This window comes from Salvelinus fontinalis, unplaced genomic scaffold (assembly GCF_029448725.1).
Source record: "Salvelinus fontinalis isolate EN_2023a unplaced genomic scaffold, ASM2944872v1 scaffold_0395, whole genome shotgun sequence".
NCBI lineage: Eukaryota > Metazoa > Chordata > Actinopteri > Salmoniformes > Salmonidae > Salvelinus > Salvelinus fontinalis.
Window position 1 is genome coordinate 21,866 of NW_026600604.1, and position 19,100 is coordinate 40,965.

The following is a 19,100-nucleotide window of genomic DNA, read 5'->3' on the forward strand; positions in this document are numbered from 1 at the left end:
ACACTAAACTCTGTTTCTATTGCTCTATTTCAGGGTAGCTCTGGAGAGGCAGGTCTTCTTGGAACAATGGGATCTGCTGGTAAAACAGTAAGTCCAAATCAAATCCAAGTTTATTTAAAATGCATTTCAAGTTTCCATACAGTAACAACCTGTTCACTGTGATGTGTCTGTGTAGGGAGAGCAAGGCAAAGTAGGAGGTCTAGGACCCATTGGACCCATTGGCGGACCAGTGAGTATCCTTTCATTATTATATTTCCCAGCAGGCCAAGCTGTTTTTGTGACGCCATCACAACCAGATTACAACTGGTAGTAATTGGGTTACAATAATGTCGGTGATGTCAATGCAACCAGTTTTGCCCTCTGGGTTCCATTTTAATGTCCTTTATCGTGCATTAATGTGTAATAAAACAAGCCTCTTCTCCTCTCTTGTAATTTCCTTTGACATCTCTCTAGGGAGACAGAGGAGAACAAGGACCAGGCGGTCCACCGGGTAAACCAGGAGCCAGGGTGAGTTATTGTTGTTATTGTTGTTGTTGTTGTTGTTGTCTGGTTGCTGTGTGATGCTGTGTGTCTTTGTGCCAGGTATAATATGAGGATTAATGAAAGGAAACATACTTTGTAACAACAACCAAGAATCTTCACAGAGAAAGAGAGAGAGAGAGAGAGAGAGAGAATGAGAGAGAGAGAGAGAGAGAGAATGAGAGAGAGAGAGAGAGAGAGAATGAGAGAGAGAGAGAGAATGAAAGAGAGAGAGAGAGAGAGAGAATGAGAGAGAGAGAGAATGAGAGAGAGAGAGAATGAGAGGGAGAGACTGAAACAAAGAGAAGATGAAGAATGAGAAAAATAAGAGAAAGAGAGGGGGAGGGGGGACCTGGCTGTGGTTACAGAGAGGGGGGACCTGGCTGTGGTTACAGAGAGGGGGGACCTGGCTGTGGTTACAGAGAGGGGGGACCTGGCTGTGGTTACAGAGTGTGGATCTGGCTGTGGTTACAGAGAGTGGGGACCTGGCTGTGGTTACAGAGAGTGTGGATCTGGCTGTGGTTACAGAGAGTGTGGATCTGGCTGTGTTTACAGAGAGGGGGGATCTGGCTGTGTTTACAGAGAGGGGGGACCTGGCTGTGGTTACAGAGAGTGTGGACCTGGCCGTGGTTACAGAGAGTGTGGATCTGGCTGTGGTTACAGAGAGGAGGGACCTGGCTGTGGTTACAGAGAGTGGGAACCTGGCTGTGGTTACAGAGAGGGGGGACCTGGCTGTGGTTACAGAGAGGGGGGATCTGGCTGTGGTTACAGAGAGGGGGGACCTGGCGGTGTTTACAGAGAGGGGGGACCTGGCTGTGTTTACAGAGAGTGGGGACCTGGCTGTGGTTACAGAGAGGGGGACGTGGTTGTGGTTAAAGAGAGTGTGGATCTGGCTGTGGTTACAGAGAGTGGGGACCTGGCTGTGGTTACAGAGAGTGTGGATCTGGCTGTGGTTACAGAGAGTGGGGACCTGGCTGTGGTTACAGAGAGTGGACCTGGCTGTGGTTACAGAGAGGGGACCTGGCTGTGGTTACAGAGAGTGTGGACCTGGCTGTGGTTACAGAGAGTGTGGACCTGGCCGTGGTTACAGAGAGTGGACCTGGCTGTGGTTACAGAGAGTGGACCTGGCTGTGGTTACAGAGAGTGGGGACCTGGCTGTGTTTACAGCGAGGGGGGACCTGGCTGTGGTTACAGAGAGGGGGGACCTGGCTGTGTTTACAGCGAGTGGACCTGGCTGTGGTTACAGAGAGGGGGGATCTGGCTGTGGTTACAGAGAGTGGGGACCTGGCTGTGGTTACAGAGAGTGGACCTGGCTGTGTTTACAGCGAGTGGACCTGGCTGTGGTTACAGAGAGTGGGGACCTGGCTGTGGTTACAGAGAGGGAGGATCTGGCTGTGGTTACAGAGAGTGGACCTGGCTGTGTTTACAGCGAGTGGACCTGGCTGTGGTTACAGAGAGTGGGGACCTGGCTGTGTTTACAGCGAGGGAACCTGGCTGTGGTTACAGAGAGTGGGGACCTGGCTGTGGTTACAGAGAGGGAGGATCTGGCTGTGGTTACAGAGAGTGTGGACCTGGCTGTGGTTACAGAGAGTGGACCTGGCTGTGTTTACAGAGAGGGGGGACCTGGCTGTCGTTACAGAGAGGGGGGATCTGGCTGTGGTTACAGAGAGTGGACCTGGCTGTGTTTACAGCGAGTGGACCTGGCTGTGTTTACAGAGAGGGGGGGACCTGGCTGTGTTTACAGCGAGTGGACCTGGCTGTGGTTACAGAGAGGGGGACCTGGCTGTGTTTACAGAGAGGGGGGGACCTGGCTGTGTTTACAGAGAGGGGGGACCTGGCTGTGGTTACAGAGAGGGGGGACCTGGCAGTGGTTACAGAGAGTGTGGATCTGGCTGTGGTTACAGAGAGGGGGGACCTGGCTGTGGTTACAGAGAGGGGGGACCTGGCTGTGTTTACAGCGAGTGGACCTGGCTGTGGTTACAGAGAGTGGGGACCTGGCTGTGGTTACAGAGAGGGAGGATCTGGCTGTGGTTACAGAGAGTGGGGACCTGGCTGTGGTTACAGAGAGGGGGGACCTGGCTGTGTTTACAGAGAGGGGGGGACCTGGCTGTGTTTACAGCAAGTGGACCTGGCTGTGGTTACAGAGAGGGGGACCTGGCTGTGTTTACAGAGAGGGGGGGACCTGGCTGTGTTTACAGAGAGGGGGGACCTGGCTGTGGTTACAGAGAGGGGGGACCTGGCAGTGGTTACAGAGAGTGTGGATCTGGCTGTGGTTACAGAGAGGGGGGACCTGGCTGTGGTTACAGAGAGGGGGGACCTGGCTGTGGTTACAGAGAGGGGGACCTGGCTGTGTTTACAGCGAGTGGACCTGGCTGTGGTTACAGAGAGGGGGACCTGGCTGTGTTTACAGAGAATGTAGACCTGGCTGTGGTTACAGAGAGTGGGGACCTGGCTGTGGTTACAGAGAGTGGGGACCTGGCTGTGGTTACAGAGAGGGGGGATCTGGCTGTGGTTACAGAGAGTGTGGACCTGGCTGTGGTTACAGAGAGGGGGGACCTGGCTGTGGTTACAGAGAGGGGGGATCTGGCCGTGGTTACAGAGAGGGGGGACCTGGCTGTGGTTACAGAGAGGGGGGACCTGGCTGTGGTTACAGAGAGGGGGGACCTGGCTGTGGTTACAGAGAGGGGGGATCTGGCCGTGGTTACAGAGAGGGGGGACCTGGCTGTGGTTAGAGAGAGTGTGGATCTGGCTGTGGTTACAGAGAGTGTGGATCTGGCTGTGGTTACAGAGAGTGTGGATCTGGCTGTGGTTACAGAGAGGAGGGACCTGGCTGTGGTTACAGAGAGTGGGAACCTGGCAGTGGTTACAGAGAGTGGGGACCTGGCTGTGTTTACAGCGAGGGGGGACCTGGCTGTGGTTACAGAGAGGGGGGACCTGGCTGTGTTTACAGCGAGTGGACCTGGCTGTGGTTACAGAGAGGGGGGATCTGGCTGTGGTTACAGAGAGTGGGGACCTGGCTGTGGTTACAGAGAGTGGACCTGGCTGTGTTTACAGCGAGTGGACCTGGCTGTGGTTACAGAGAGTGGGGACCTGGCTGTGGTTACAGAGAGGGAGGATCTGGCTGTGGTTACAGAGAGTGGACCTGGCTGTGTTTACAGCGAGTGGACCTGGCTGTGGTTACAGAGAGTGGGGACCTGGCTGTGTTTACAGCGAGTGGGGACCTGGCTGTGGTTACAGAGAGGGGGGATCTGGCCGTGGTTACAGAGAGGGGGACCTGGCTGTGGTTACAGAGAGTGGACCTGGCTGTGGTTACAGAGAGTGGGGACCTGGCTGTGTTTACAGAGAGGGGGGGACCTGGCTGTGGTTACAGAGAGTGTGGACCTGGCTGTGGTTACAGAGAGTGGACCTGGCTGTGTTTACAGAGAGGGGGGACCTGGCTGTCGTTACAGAGAGGGGGGATCTGGCTGTGGTTACAGAGAGTGGACCTGGCTGTGTTTACAGCGAGTGGACCTGGCTGTGTTTACAGAGAGGGGGGGACCTGGCTGTGTTTACAGCGAGTGGACCTGGCTGTGGTTACAGAGAGGGGGACCTGGCTGTGTTTACAGAGAGGGGGGGACCTGGCTGTGTTTACAGCGAGTGGACCTGGCTGTGGTTACAGAGAGGGGGGACCTGGCAGTGGTTACAGAGAGTGTGGATCTGGCTGTGGTTACAGAGAGGGGGGACCTGGCTGTGGTTACAGAGAGGGGGGACCTGGCTGTGGTTACAGAGAGGGGGACCTGGCTGTGTTTACAGCGAGTGGACCTGGCTGTGGTTACAGAGAGGGGGACCTGGCTGTGTTTACAGAGAGTGGGGACCTGGCTGTGGTTACAGAGAGGGGGGATCTGGCTGTGGTTACAGAGAGTGTGGACCTGGCTGTGGTTACAGAGAGGGGGGACCTGGCTGTGGTTACAGAGAGGGGGGATCTGGCCGTGGTTACAGAGAGGGGGGGCCTGGCTGTGGTTACAGAGAGGGGGGACCTGGCTGTGGTTACAGAGAGGGGGGATCTGGCCGTGGTTACAGAGAGGGGGGACCTGGCTGTGGTTACAGAGAGGGGGGACCTGGCTGTGGTTACAGAGAGGGGGGACCTGGCTGTGGTTACAGAGAGTGTGGATCTGGCTGTGGTTACAGAGAGTGTGGATCTGGCTGTGGTTACAGAGAGTGTGGATCTGGCTGTGGTTACAGAGAGGAGGGACCTGGCTGTGGTTACAGAGAGTGGGAACCTGGCAGTGGTTACAGAGAGTGGGGATCTGGCTGTGGTTACAGAGAGTGGACCTGGCTGTGGTTACAGAGAGGGGGGACCTGGCTGTGTTTACAGAGAGTGTGGATCTGGCTGTGGTTACAGAGAGTGTGGTTCTGGCTGTGTTTACAGAGAGGGGGGATCTGGCTGTGTTTACAGAGAGGGGGGACCTGGCTGTGGTTACAGAGAGTGTGGTTCTGGCTGTGTTTACAGAGAGGGGGGACCTGGCTGTGTTTACAGCGAGGGGGGACCTGGCTGTGGTTACAGAGAGGGGGGACCTGGCTGTGTTTACAGCGAGTGGACCTGGCTGTGGTTACAGAGAGGGGGGACCTGGCTGTGGTTACAGAAAGGGGGGATCTGGCTGTGGTTACAGAAAGGGGGGATCTGGCAGTGGTTACAGAGAGGGGGGATCTGGCTGTGGTTACAGAGAGTGTGGTTCTGGCTGTGTTTACAGAGAGGGGGGGACCTGGCTGTGGTTACAGAGAGTGTGGATCTGGCTGTGTTTACAGAGAGGGGGGACCTGGCTGTGGTTACAGAGAGGGGGGATCTGGCTGTGGTTACAGAGAGGGGGGACCTGGCTGTGGTTACAGAGAGGGGGGATCTGGCTGTGGTTACAGAGAGGGGGGACCTGGCTGTGGTTACAGAGAGTGTGGTTCTGGCTGTGGTTACAGAGAGTGTGGATCTGGCTGTGTTTACAGAGAGGGGGGACCTGGCTGTGGTTACAGAGAGGGGGACCTGGCTGTGGTTACAGAGAGGGGGGATCTGGCCGTGGTTACAGAGAAATTCCCCAGAGAATAGGCCTGAATGGGATCTCAGGATCTCACACAGAGGCTATTTTCACAGTCAGGAGAGAATGAGGACCAGGGCCAGCTGGCTGAAAGAGCCTTCTGTTCCTTTGGCATTCCTCACACACACACACACACACGGTCAGCAACCAACGGTGTGCCCAGCACAGAGAACAAAGAGACACACACACATAAGCATACACAATAAAAATTGCAGCCAGGTATTTAGAAATTCTCTTTCTTTCGTGCACGTTTTGAGTCAGGACCCTGATATAGCCGTCTCATGAACAGTTGATTAACCCAGTGTATGTTGTCCTAATGACTGAAGAGCTTGTGGGCATAGTTTCTCCATACTCTGCTGTCTGAGGTTTCCACTACTTTCTGCTGTAGTCTTCTGTAGGTTCAGATATTTACATACAGTATTCTGTTTAGCAGAGGCTTTTCTTCTTACAGTCATGCGTCAATACATTTTACATGTGGGCTGTCCCAGTAATCTAACCCACAATCCTGGCGCTGCAAGCACCTTGCTCTAACCAACTGAGTCATACAGGACATACAGTAGTGTGGTGTTGACCTCTGACCTCATTGTTGTCTCTCTACCTTTGTTTTGTAGGGACCTAAAGGGGATCTTGGTCTTTCTGGTGTTCCCGGACCCCCAGGCCTCCCCGGAGTGAAGGGAGAGAGGGTAAGATAAGAGGACGTTCTATTCTGACTGGTATCTATCCCCTCTGTAGAGACCTGCCGTCCGGTGGGGAAACAAACACTTCTGTTATACAACTAAACAAACTCCTGCTATTATACAACTAAACAAACTACTGCTATTATACAACTAAACAAACTACTGCTATTATACAACTAAACAAACTACTGCTATTATACAACTAAACAACTACTACTATTATACAACTAAACAAACTCCTGCTATTATACAACTAAACACACTACTGCTATTATACAACTAAACACACTACTGCTATTATACAACTAAACAAACTCCTGCTATTATACAACTAAACAAACTACTGCTATTATACAACTAAACAAACTACTGCTATTATACAACTAAACAAACTACTACTATTATACAACTAAACAAACTACTACTATTATACAACTACACAAACTACTGCTATTATACAACTAAACAAACTACTGCTATTATACAACTAAACAAACACTTCTGTTATACAACTAAACAAACACTTCTGTTATACAACTAAACAAACTCCTGCTATTATACAACTAAACAAACTACTGCTATTATACAACTAAACACACTACTGCTATTATACAACTAAACACACTACTGCTATTATACAACTAAACAAACTGTTATACAACTAAACAAACTACTGCTATTATACAACTAAACAACTACTACTATTATACAACTAAACAAACTACTGCTATTATACAACTAAACAAACTACTGCTATTATACAACTAAACACACTACTGCTATTATACAACTACACACACTACTGCTATTATACAACTAAACAACTACTACTATTATACAACTAAACAAACTGTTATACAACTAAACAAACTACTGCTATTATACAACTAAACAACTACTACTATTATACAACTAAACAAACTACTGCTATTATACAACTAAACAAACTACTGCTATTATACAACTAAACAAACTACTGCTATTATACAACTAAACACACTACTGCTATTATACAACTACACACACTACTGCTATTATACAACTAAACAACTACTACTATTATACAACTAAACAAACTACTGCTATTATACAACTAAACAAACTACTTCTGTTATACAACTAAACAAACTACTGCTATTATACAACTACACACACTACTGCTATTATACAACTAAACACACTACTGCTATTATACAACTAAACACACTACTGCTATTATACAACTAAACACACTACTGCTATTATACAACTAAACACACTTCTACTATTATACAACTAAACAAACTACTGCTATTATACAACTAAACAAACTCCTGCTATTATACAACTAAACAAACTGTTATACAACTAAACACACTACTGCTATTATACAACTAAACAAACTACTGCTATTATACAACTAAACAAACTACTGCTATTATACAACTAAACAAACTCCTGCTATTATACAACTAAACAAACTACTGCTGTTATACAACTACACAAACTACTACTATTATACAACTACACAAACTACTACTATTATACAACTAAACAAACTACTGCTATTATACAACTAAACAAACTACTACTATTATACAACTAAACAAACTACTGCTGTTATACAACTAAACACACTACTACTATTATACAACTAAACAAACTACTACTATTATACAACTACACAAACTACTTCTAATTGGATTAATGCTCCCTGGAGCGTTTACGTTCTGCAGGGCTGATATTTGATGAAAAGATAGAGAGTGAGCTCAACTGTAGAGCGCTGTGGCTTGTTTTTAGTCGTTTCAGGTTCCACAGACTTCTTATGACAATTTTCCATTTTCATGAAACCACCAGTTTTGATTGGACTTTCCACGGTTTTGTTCAATCATGAAGACAGCAATTTAGCCTGAATTGCTAGCTAATAGAAAGTCAAAGTCTTACCATATGCACCTGACAAGGACACATACTTTGTGAAATACATCGTTTTGACCCCCTCTAGTGTTACAAGTTCAATCATGCATTCATAAGACCAGTCTTGCTGTCGCTTTACATAGTAGTATAACTAGTGTTGTTGTTTAACTGTATAACTGTACTGTATAACTTTACATAGTAGTATAACTAGTGTTGTTGTCTAACTGTATAACTGTACTGTATAACTTTACATAGTAGTTTAACTAGTGTTGTTGTCTAACTGTATAACTGTACTGTATAACTTTACATTGTAGTATAACTAGTGTTGTTGTCTAACTGTATAACTGTACTGTATAACTTTACATAGTAGTATAACTAGTGTTGTTGTCTAACTGTATAACTGTACTGTATAACTTTACATAGTAGTATAACTAGTGTTGTTGTCTAACTGTATAACTGTACTGTATAACTTTACATAGTAGTATAACTAGTGTTGTTGTCTAACTGTATAACTGTACTGTATAACTTTACATAGTAGTATAACTAGTGTTGTTGTCTAACTGTATAACTGTACTGTATAACTTTACATTGTAGTATAACTAGTGTTGTTGTCTAACTGTATAACTGTACTGTATAACTTTACATAGTAGTATAACTAGTGTTGTTGTCTAACTGTATAACTGTACTGTATAACTTTACATTATAGTATAACTAGTGTTGTTGTCTAACTGTATAACTGTACTATATAACTTTACATAATAGTATAACTAGTGTTGTTGTCTAACTGTATAACTGTACTGTATAACTTTACATTGTAGTATAACTAGTGTTGTTGTCTAACTGTATAACTGTACTGTATAACTTTACATAGTAGTATAGCTAGTGTTGTTGTCTAACAGTATAACTGTACTGTATAACTTTACATTGTAGTATAACTAGTGTTGTTGTCTAACAGTATAACTGTACTGTATAACTTTCCATAGTAGTATAACTAGTGTTGTTGTCTAACTGTATAACTGTACTGTATAACTTTACATAGTAGTATAACTAGTTAACTGTTTAACTGTGCTGTAGTTTAAAGATTTTCAATACTGAACTGATTTCTCCTCAACTTCAGGGAGAAGCTGGGGAGGGAGGACCGAAAGGAGAGCAGGTAAAACATCCATGTTTTAAAATGTTTGTTTATCTCTCACAACAATATTTGTCTGTATCTTAAAGTCAGTTTGATACTCCACCAGCAGAGTGTGGATGGGCCCTTTCCAGTTTCAAGTTTTATTAGTCGTATGTACAGATACACATGGTATACACCGTCCAATGAAATGCTTACTGGCAGGTTCCTTCTGGACAACGCAACAACAATAAGAAATAATACAAGATAAGAATACCAACATAAAATAAATGCTTCAGTAGATTTATAGTCCAACATAGTAGAAGAACAATTTATAGTCCAATATTTATACACGTTTTGGTGGGCAAGTGGTTTTAAATTGTGCAGTATTTAACAATCATAATAATAATCTGGTCGCAGCTGTTGAGGTGTGTGTGTGTGTGTGTGTGTGTGTGTGTGTGTGTGTGTGTGTGTGTGTGTGTGTGTGTGTGTGTGTGTGTGTGTGTGTGTGTGTGTGTGTGTGTGTGTGTGTGTGTGTGTGTGTTTCTAACTTACCCTTGGCATTTGTTATATCCAGAAGAGAGATTTTACCCCAAATAATTGATGTTTGTTTGGTGTGTGTGTGTGTAGGGGGGACAAGGTTCTGAGGGAACCTCTGGAGACAAAGGAGATGTTGTAAGTTATCACTCAAGCAAGGATTCATTGCATCCAACCCAACCTCACATTGGAGCCTTTTAAACAACACTTTTTAACTCCACCTGTACTAATCCTCTGTGTTTTTCTCATTTGTATAATAGGGTGACCAAGGGGAATCTGGACCCAAAGGAGTGGTGAGTTCTGTACTTTTCTAGAAGCAGTTCCATGTCTCAACCAGGAATATGACTTGGAGACAGTTGATCTACACCCATAGAGTGTTAGTAATAGTGCTAAGTTTAACCAACATTTAGGGTTTAAAAAAAAAGTTTTTTTAAACAACTAATTGACTGACTAGTAGAAAGAGGAGGAAGAGAAGCGCTACTAAGGTACACAATAGTACATTTTGGTAGATAGAAGGTGCTCTTTGGTAAAAGGGGTAAATTGGTCATCAAAAAGAAAGGAGGACCAAGGCACTCGTCATGTAATTAACTAAAATGCCTTTATTAGTAAGGCATGTTCAATAGAAACAAAGTTTTAAAAAATCTGATGCGTTTCGGCTGCATGGCCTTCATCAGGGAGTACAAAAACATAATACAATGTCCTCTTTTGAACAGCTTTTCCAAAAAGCCCTAATTAGAAGAGGGAGTGGTTACAAAATTGATTGGGCACACCTAGTAAGCAATACTATACACATTAAAAAGTGAAATACTGAAGCTATGTTATCATAAAAATAAGCATTTTTATTGACTGACATTGTTTCAATGATTTGAATTCCATTTTGTTGGAGCTCCATGTGCAGTTTCTGTAGAGATACATCAGATGAAGTCTGAACTGTATTGGAATCAGGCTCAGCTAATGCACGTTTTGAGCAGAGTAAGACAGCTAAGGAGGTGGTGCCACAGGATGAGATCTCCAACGTCATCCATTTCAGGCCTGTAACATCAGGGTTTCCTGTCATCCATTTCAGGCCTGTAACATCAGGGTTTTCTGTCATCCATTTCAGGCCTGTAACATCAGGGTTTTCTGTCATCCATTTCAGGCCTGTAACATCAGGGTTTCCTTTCATCCATTTCAGGCCTGTAACATCAGGGTTTTCTGTCATCCATTTCAGGCCTGTAACATCAGGGTTTTCTGTCATCCATTTCAGTAACATCAGGGTTTTCTGTCATCCATTTCAGGCCTTTAACATCAGGGTTTTCTGTCACCCATTTCAGGCCTGTAACATCAGGGTTTTCTGTCACCCATTTCAGGCCTGTAACATCAGGGTTTTCTGTCATTCATTTCAGGCCTGTAACATCAGGGTTTTCTGTCATCCAAAATACAGTGATTCTTATATTATCTGCGCAGTAATAATATAGAGAGTTTGGAAGTGCTAGACGAGTCTGGGGACGAGATCTCTGCAATACCATCTTACAGGTTTTTCTTGTTCCAGGTAAAAGCAGATATTAGTTTATTCCATGGCTCACCAGCACCCCCGAAACTCAGAAGTCTTCATTGAGCATGCTCAGTACCACCCATGTAATGTGGTTCTGATCCAGCGGTCTCTCCCCTCTCTGTCTCCAGGTTGGAAACCCAGGAGAGCCTGGTAACAGAGGGCCAGAGGGTAGCAGAGGGCAGCCTGGCATCGAGGGCCCAGCTGGTACTCCTGGACCACGTGGCATGCAGGGCAACAGGGGCGTACCAGGAATCAGGGGGTCACAGGGACCGGCGGTAGGTACCCCCAAACCACCTCCACCCAAACCTTTGAAGACTATACACCTTAACTTACTTACAAACGTACTAACTTACATACTTACTTACATAGTAACTTACTTGCTTACTTACTAACTTACTAAATACTTACTTCCTTAATTACTTACATACCTACTTACTCACATACTTACTTGCTTGCTTACTTACTTAACGACTTACATACTTACTTAATTACTTACGTACTCACATACTTACCTACTTACCCACTTACATACTTAAATACTTACATGCTTACTTACTAATTAACTTACTTGTTTACTTATATACCTACAAACTCACTTACGTACGTACTTACTTACTTACTTATTTACATACCTACTTACTTACATACTTTCATACTTACTTACATACTTAGTTACTAACTTACATACTTACTAACTTATTTACATACTTACTTACTTACAAATGTACTAACTTACTTCTAGGCCTTTCCCTCCTTCTGGACCTTAGGCCATGGACAACAGTTTCCCTCCTTCTGGGCCTTAGGCCATGGACAACAGTTTCCCTCCTTCTGGGCCTTAGGCCATGGACAACAGTTTTCCAGTGTATCCAGCATAACACAACTAGGGCTTACAAAATGCATTTCAGACGCTAAACTAACATGAGAAGCTAAATCTATGTTTATTAAAGCTGTTTTCTCATCATAAACCTTTTGTTATGTTATCCTTCAGGGTAAAGAACCAAGCGATCAACACATCAGACAAGTCTGCATGAGAGTTATGCAAGGTAAGAATATTGCACACTGTCATTCCTTCAGTGTCTTTTAAATCAATGTCTCCCACTCTACCTTTAAGTATAAACACTGTAATATCCCCACCCTCATTGTTTCTACTATAGACCAGGGGTGTTCAACTCCTACTCTATGAGGTCCGGAGCCTGCTGCTTTTCTGTCCCACCTAATAATGAATTACACACAGCTAGTGTCACAGGTCTAAATCAGTCCCGGAATAGAGGCGAACAATGAACAAATGCAGTAGAACTGGCTTCGAGGTCCAGAGTTGAGTTTGGGGGATATAGCCTATCTGGCTTGACAGTTTGAAGAGAGGGAAGCAGAAAAAAACCCATCATAAATACGCTTCAACCTTTGTTAGTTTGATGGATAACAGACTCCTGAACCCCAGAAATGCTGAAGTTGCAGCCTGTTTTTTTTGTCTCTCTCCCTGGGCCCTCTTACTGTATCTCACCCCCTCCTCCCACTACCACTACTCTCCTCCTAAACTCGTTAATGTTTTATACCCAATGTGCTGAAAAATGTATTTCACCTTTAGAGGACCTGCACTTTTGCTAAAAGCAGAAAAGCAAAGACTGGAATTTGGAGTGTAAAATACCATGGCCAAAAGCCTTAGGAGTTTTATGTTGAACTCTTGGCACCATAAATACACACATATATTTTTCAGTTTCTTAAGGATCGTACCCGTTTTTTTACATTTTCGCCTCAAATGACACCCAAATCTAACTGACTGTAGCTCAGGACCTGAAGCAAGGATATGCATAACATTTGAAAGGAAACACTTTGAAGTGTGTGGAAATGTGAAATTAATGTAGGAGAATATAACACATTAGATCTGGTAAAAGATAATACAATCAAAAAAACATACATTTTTATTTATTTTTGTGTTCCATCATCTTTGAAATGCAAGAGAAAGGCCATACATTAAGGTAGGATCCTAGGTGTAATTTAGATTCTGTCCACAAGATGGCAGCAGTGTGTGTGCAAAGTTTCAGACTGATCCAGAGAACAATTACCTCACCATACAATATTTTGCATCAAGTCTGCCAGGAGTTTGCCCAAATGTGCCAAATTGGTCAATTTATACATTTTCAAGTACATAACTATGGAGAACATACAAAAATTCTATGGTAATAAAAAATTCAAGTTTAACACTCCCAGGAATGTCATACATGATGGATCTAGATCATGATGGATCTAGATGGCTGAGCGGGGTGGGTGTGGAGCCAGAGACAGCAGTGGGGTTAAACTGTAGAACCCAGTTCCTACATTTAAATATTTAAAAAACGACACTACATTTTATCTCTGGGACCCTCAGGATCACAAATCAGAGCAAGATTACTGAATGTAAGTACATCACCTTCAGAGGTGAATGTATCAAACCACCAGCCGTGATAAAAGTGTTTTGTTGTGCACTATCCTCAAACAATAGCATGGTATGTTTTGTGTGTCGTAGCTACTGTAAATTGGACACTGCAGTTAGTTAGCAATAATTTAAGCTTTCTGCCCGTATAAGACATGTCTCTATCCCGGATGGTTGGCTGTTGTATACAATGTTATCTAGTCACATTATCGCATATTGAGCAACAATTGTCCCGGTTTAGGGACACCAATCCCTTAGAGTTGAATGTTTTCCAATAAGTATTTTCACTCTGCTCAATTTACTGAGGCAGACTTGAATGTGTAAGAATAAGAAGGGAGGACTACAATTTTTATAACATTTATAAAGAGGCCTTAATTAAATTTCCAATGCAGCCATTCTTATCTCAATATCAAATCATTTCTGGGAAAACAATTGAGTACCTCATTGTGATTGTTTTAAATTGAAATGGTCAAAAATAAACAAAAATAGCTATTTAGCAAAGAGACATTTCTCAAACAAGAATTTTGCTAACACTGTCTGGGAGTGGTCTAAGTGAGGAGGGTAAAACTGAAAACGAGCTGTTATGGCAAAGAGGTTTGGAACTCTCTTTCTTATTGGTCTATTAACTGATTTACCACCCGGTGATGTCACCAGGCAGGCCAAAACTCCATCCCACCAAAAGAGGCAGAAATTTCAGGCGGTCTTTTCAAACAGTCCTACACTAAAAGGGAATTATCCTAATTTTCACAATTTCACCAACATTAAAGTGTGGAAATATATATAAAACAAAGGAAAATCCCATTTTGGACTGCACTGGGCCTTTAATACATTTGATTGATTAATTGTTTGCTCATCATTCCCTTTCCTCTTGCTCCAACAGAGCAGCTAGCCCAGTTGGCTGCCAGTCTAAGGAGGCCGGAGTCTGGAGCAGCGGGCCTGCCTGGTAAGCCAGGGCCTCCTGGTCCTGCCGGACCCCCAGGGGACAGTGGCTTCCCTGGGCAGGCTGGAGCAAGAGGACTGCCTGGCCTCAAAGGACCTCCAGGACTCCTGGGACTCAAAGGACCCAAAGGTGGGGAGAGGATTTGTAATGTTACTGTTATTTGAAAATGTGAGTGCAAAATTCAGAGTTTTAGAATAACTCTTGTAATTAACATGCTGTGTGGCGCAGGTGAAATGGGCGACAGAGGAGACCGAGGTCCCACGGTGCGAGGGGCCAAGGGCCAGCCAGGACCTCCCGGTCTACCAGGTGAGTGACATCGACCTTGATTGCCATGGAGCTTACTTTTTCTTTATGTTCTAATCTTAGTCTTGGTCTTGGAGGTTGTAGATATTCTAATCTTGGTTTTGGAGGTTGTAGATATTCTAGTCTTGGTCTTGGAGGTTGTAGATATTCTAGTCTTGGTCTTGGAAGTTGTAGAGATTCTAGTTTTGGTCTTGGAGGTTGTAGATATTCTAGTCTTGGTCTTGGAGGTTGTAGATATTCTAGTCTTGGTCTTGGAGGATGTAGATATTCTAGTCTTGGTCTTGGAGGTTGTAGACATTCTAGTCTTGGTCTTGGAGGTTGTAGATATTCTAGTCTTGGTCTTGGAGGTTGTAGATATTCTAGTCTTGGTCTTGGAGGTTGTAGATATTCTAGTCTTGGTCTTGGAGGTTATAGATATTCTAGTCTTGGTCTTGGAGGTTGTAGATATTCTAGTCTTGGTCTTGGAAGTTATAGATATTCTAGTCTTGGTCTTGGAGGTTGTAGACATTCTAGTCTTGGTCTTGGAGGTTGTAGATATTCTAATCTTGGTCTTGGAGGTTGTAGATATTCTAGTCTTGGTCTTGGAGGTTGTAGATATTCTAGTCTTGGTCTTGGAGGTTATAGATATTCTAGTCTTGGTCTTGGAGGTTGTAGATATTCTAGTCTTGGTCTTGGAAGTTATAGATATTCTAGTCTTGGTCTTGGAGGTTGTAGATATTCTAGTCTTGGTCTTGGAGGTAGTATTTTCTTAATAGCACTGACTTAATAGCACTGAAAATAATTTTTTGAGGGAAAATTTTCTTGATATGATTGTGATGTGTTGTTGTCTCACCTAGCTATCTTAATGCACTAATTGTAAGTCACTCTGGATAAATGTTGCTAAATGACTAAAATGTAAAATGTACACATTTTCTAGAATGTTTTAGTCTTGGTCTTGGCGGTATTAGATGTTCTAGTGTTGGTCTTGGCGGTTCTAAATGTTCTAGCCTTGGTCTTAGAGGTTGTAGATATTCTAGTCTTGAGGTGCGTTGAACAAGGAAAGAGTTTGCTAACATACTGTATTCCATTTGGTTTTGAGTTTGGGCGCAACCGTTCGCTATCATTAGCAAACGGTCTGAGAACATAAGTGTCTGTTTCAGGTCTAAACTGCTTTCTAAAAATAATCAAGTGGCCATGTAGACTTTATACAATATTTAGTAGGAATAGCTAAGTCATTTCAGTTTGAATATTGTTGCTAAAAAGTCACAGTAATCCTTTAAAAAAAGTAGCTGTTTGATGTTTCACCATCACATTTTGTAATGTTCATTCAAGTCATTCAACTGTAATTGTTACTCTGGCAACATGTAAGCCACAAACAGAAGCCTTATTGATCTCGCCTTTGGTCTTAGAGTCTCTAGAATGTTCTAGTCTTGAGTCTTTGAGGTTCTGGACGTTCTACTTTGGTCTAAGATGGTTTAGCTAACTCTTCTCTAACTCTAACTCTTCTCCCTCCACAGGTGAGCCCGGAAAGCCTGGTTACGGCCAGGAGGGACGTGACGGCGAGAGAGGACCTCCAGGTGTTCCTGGCCAGGCTGGTGTACCTGGGCCTCCTGGTAACGCTGGCCCCAACGGCTACTGCGACCCATCGTCCTGCAACCTCAGACCAGGGGACATTGACACCAGCATCAAGGGCCCGGAGGGAACTAGAAACTAGAGCCACCACCCAGTGGAGGCTGGTGTCACTTTAAATCTGAGGACTGGATGTAATGGTTGTAATGGATGTAATGGTTGTAATGGAATGAATGGAACAGTTTCAAACACCTTGGATTCGGTTCCATTTATTCCATTACAACCTTCACTATGACCCATCCTCCCTTCACCAGCTTCCACTGCCCAACACCCAGAGAGGGGTAGAGACAGAGACAGAGACTAAGATGGCAGATGGACAGCTCTCCCACCCCAACCCTGGGAGCACACAACATTCTCACAGCCTCTCTACTCTGAAGGCTGTTGCTGTAAAGTGGTCCATTCTAAGGTATCTGCAGTGTTTTGTGAGAGTGTTCTGTGCTAGCCAGATCTCTTTCAGATATGAAGGAGTCTTCCACTTCCACAAATGCAAAACAAAATTAAGTATTTTGTTGCAAAACAATAATAATCCTGAACCTGTTTGGATGTGTAACAGTTTTTTACATGACAGATTTTCTTATTTTCTTTTGTTGTTTTCAGAAAAGGGTGCTCTATTTTAAGATATTAATGTTTTGAAGACAATATATATATATATTTTTCAACTGTCCCTGTAAACCTAGATGTCCTTAATAACCACCAGACATGCTACCTGTCCTTATTAACCACCAGACAAACACCTGTCCTTAACAACCACCAGACATGCACCTGTCCTTAACAACCACCAGACATGCACCTGTCCTTAACAACCACCAGACAAAGACCTGTCCTTATTAACCACCAGACAAACACCTGTCCTTATTAACCACCAGACAAACACCTGTCCTTAACAACCACCAGACATGCACCTGTCCTTATTAACCACCAGACAAACACCTGTCCTTATTAACCACCAGACAAACACCTGTCCTTATTAACCACCAGACAAACACCTGTCCTTATTAACCACCAGACAAACACCTGTCCTTATTAACCACCAGACAAACACCTGTCCTTATTAACCACCAGACAAACACCTGTCCTTATTAACCACCAGACATGCACCTGTCCTTAACAACCACCAGACAAACACCTGTCCTTATTAACCACCAGACAAACACCTGTCCTTATTAACCACCAGACAAACACCTGTCCTTATTAACCACCAGACAAACACCTGTCCTTATTAACCACCAGACAAACACCTGTCCTTATTAACCACCAGACAAACACCTGTCCTAATTAACCACCAGACAAACACCTGTCCTTATTACCCACCAGCCAAACCACCTGTCCTTATTAACCACCAGATAAACACCTGTCCTTATTAACCACCAGACAAACACCTGTCCTTATTAACCACCAGACAAACACCTGTCCTTATTAACCATCTGGCTGTATGTTCCCTTTCCTCCTTTCCTCACACTGAAACAGCTGTATACTGTAGCCTACATGTTGATTTCAGCAGCGGCTCCATCCACATCAACATCAGCTAATTCCTCCCCAATAAAGTAAAATCATAAAGCAATACCAGGATTGCCTTTAGCCCAAAGTGTATTATTTTGTATTTCTAATGTACTGCATCATGTTCTGTATTGAAGTATCATATACCAAAGATAGACCTGGTGAAAACAGTGATATCAGTTTGTACAGAAAACACCTGGTGTATTTCCAGCACCCTGCTTTCCTTCCAGAAATCTAAATAAAGAGAAAGAAGATAGGACTGACACCAAACCACACTGACTGACTGACCTTCCATATATACTGTACATCTCTGTAAATTGTTTTCAATTGTGGTTAATTATATTTACTACAAAAATAACTATCCTGATGATTGAATGTGAGGTTTGTTCTCATTGTACAGTGTGAGGAGGATTCTGAGAGATTATTATTTTGAATATAAATGGAATATTCCCTTCACAGTATTCTGTTCACTGTTGAGTACTATGTCAGCCATAGAAATGAAGTCACTAGAATGGCAATTACAATGCGATTCTATTTCTATGTGAATTCCTCACAGGGTTTGGAGAGATGGAGAAAAGGAAGTCAGTTGTTTCTATTTTATTATATGATGATGATGACGATACTATTTGAGGGTGACATCACAGTTTGTACAAATATCTAGGAGGAGGATCTAGAAATGTCAAATAAATTCTCAAATGTATTTTTTTCTGTGACTTTGTTCACTCCTAATAAAGCAATGCCGCGGTCAGTTTTAAAATGTATTTCCAACTCTCAGGAAGTTTAAAACATTGTACTCAAATGTACTGCTCGAATACCCAGAATAAGCAATATCTTCTCAGAAAAGATAACCTTGATGAAGTGAATATAAACAATGATCTTAAAAAGCTCTTGAATCAGTTTATTGACATAAATAATAGACAATCTGGTATTCAAAACATAGTTTCATATAACACAAACATGTGACAGTTAATTAAGGAATTGACCATGCATAGAAATATTCAGTAAATTCTA

At 43.4% G+C, this 19,100-nt stretch overlaps 1 protein-coding gene and 1 long non-coding RNA gene across 2 annotated transcripts in view; both read left to right on the top strand.

Moving 5' to 3' along the window:
* The window catches only part of LOC129845881 (collagen alpha-1(IX) chain-like), a 39,962-nt gene extending 21,173 nt beyond the window's left edge, over positions 1-18,789 (top strand). The window contains exons 23-33 of the mRNA XM_055913805.1: positions 34-87; positions 176-229; positions 454-507; positions 6,194-6,265; positions 9,891-9,935; positions 10,058-10,090; positions 11,460-11,606; positions 12,320-12,374; positions 14,622-14,810; positions 14,910-14,987; positions 16,481-18,789. Of these exons, the coding sequence (XP_055769780.1) occupies positions 34-87; positions 176-229; positions 454-507; positions 6,194-6,265; positions 9,891-9,935; positions 10,058-10,090; positions 11,460-11,606; positions 12,320-12,374; positions 14,622-14,810; positions 14,910-14,987; positions 16,481-16,677 (978 nt within the window). The 3' untranslated portion in view covers positions 16,678-18,789. The remainder of the gene's footprint in view (positions 1-33; positions 88-175; positions 230-453; positions 508-6,193; positions 6,266-9,890; positions 9,936-10,057; positions 10,091-11,459; positions 11,607-12,319; positions 12,375-14,621; positions 14,811-14,909; positions 14,988-16,480) is intronic.
* LOC129845880 (uncharacterized) lies at positions 32-6,461 on the top strand. The gene is made up of 4 exons (XR_008758139.1): positions 32-87; positions 176-229; positions 454-507; positions 6,194-6,461. It is a non-coding gene; the product is annotated as an uncharacterized LOC129845880 (long non-coding RNA).
* Positions 18,790-19,100: the final 311 nt, after the last annotated feature.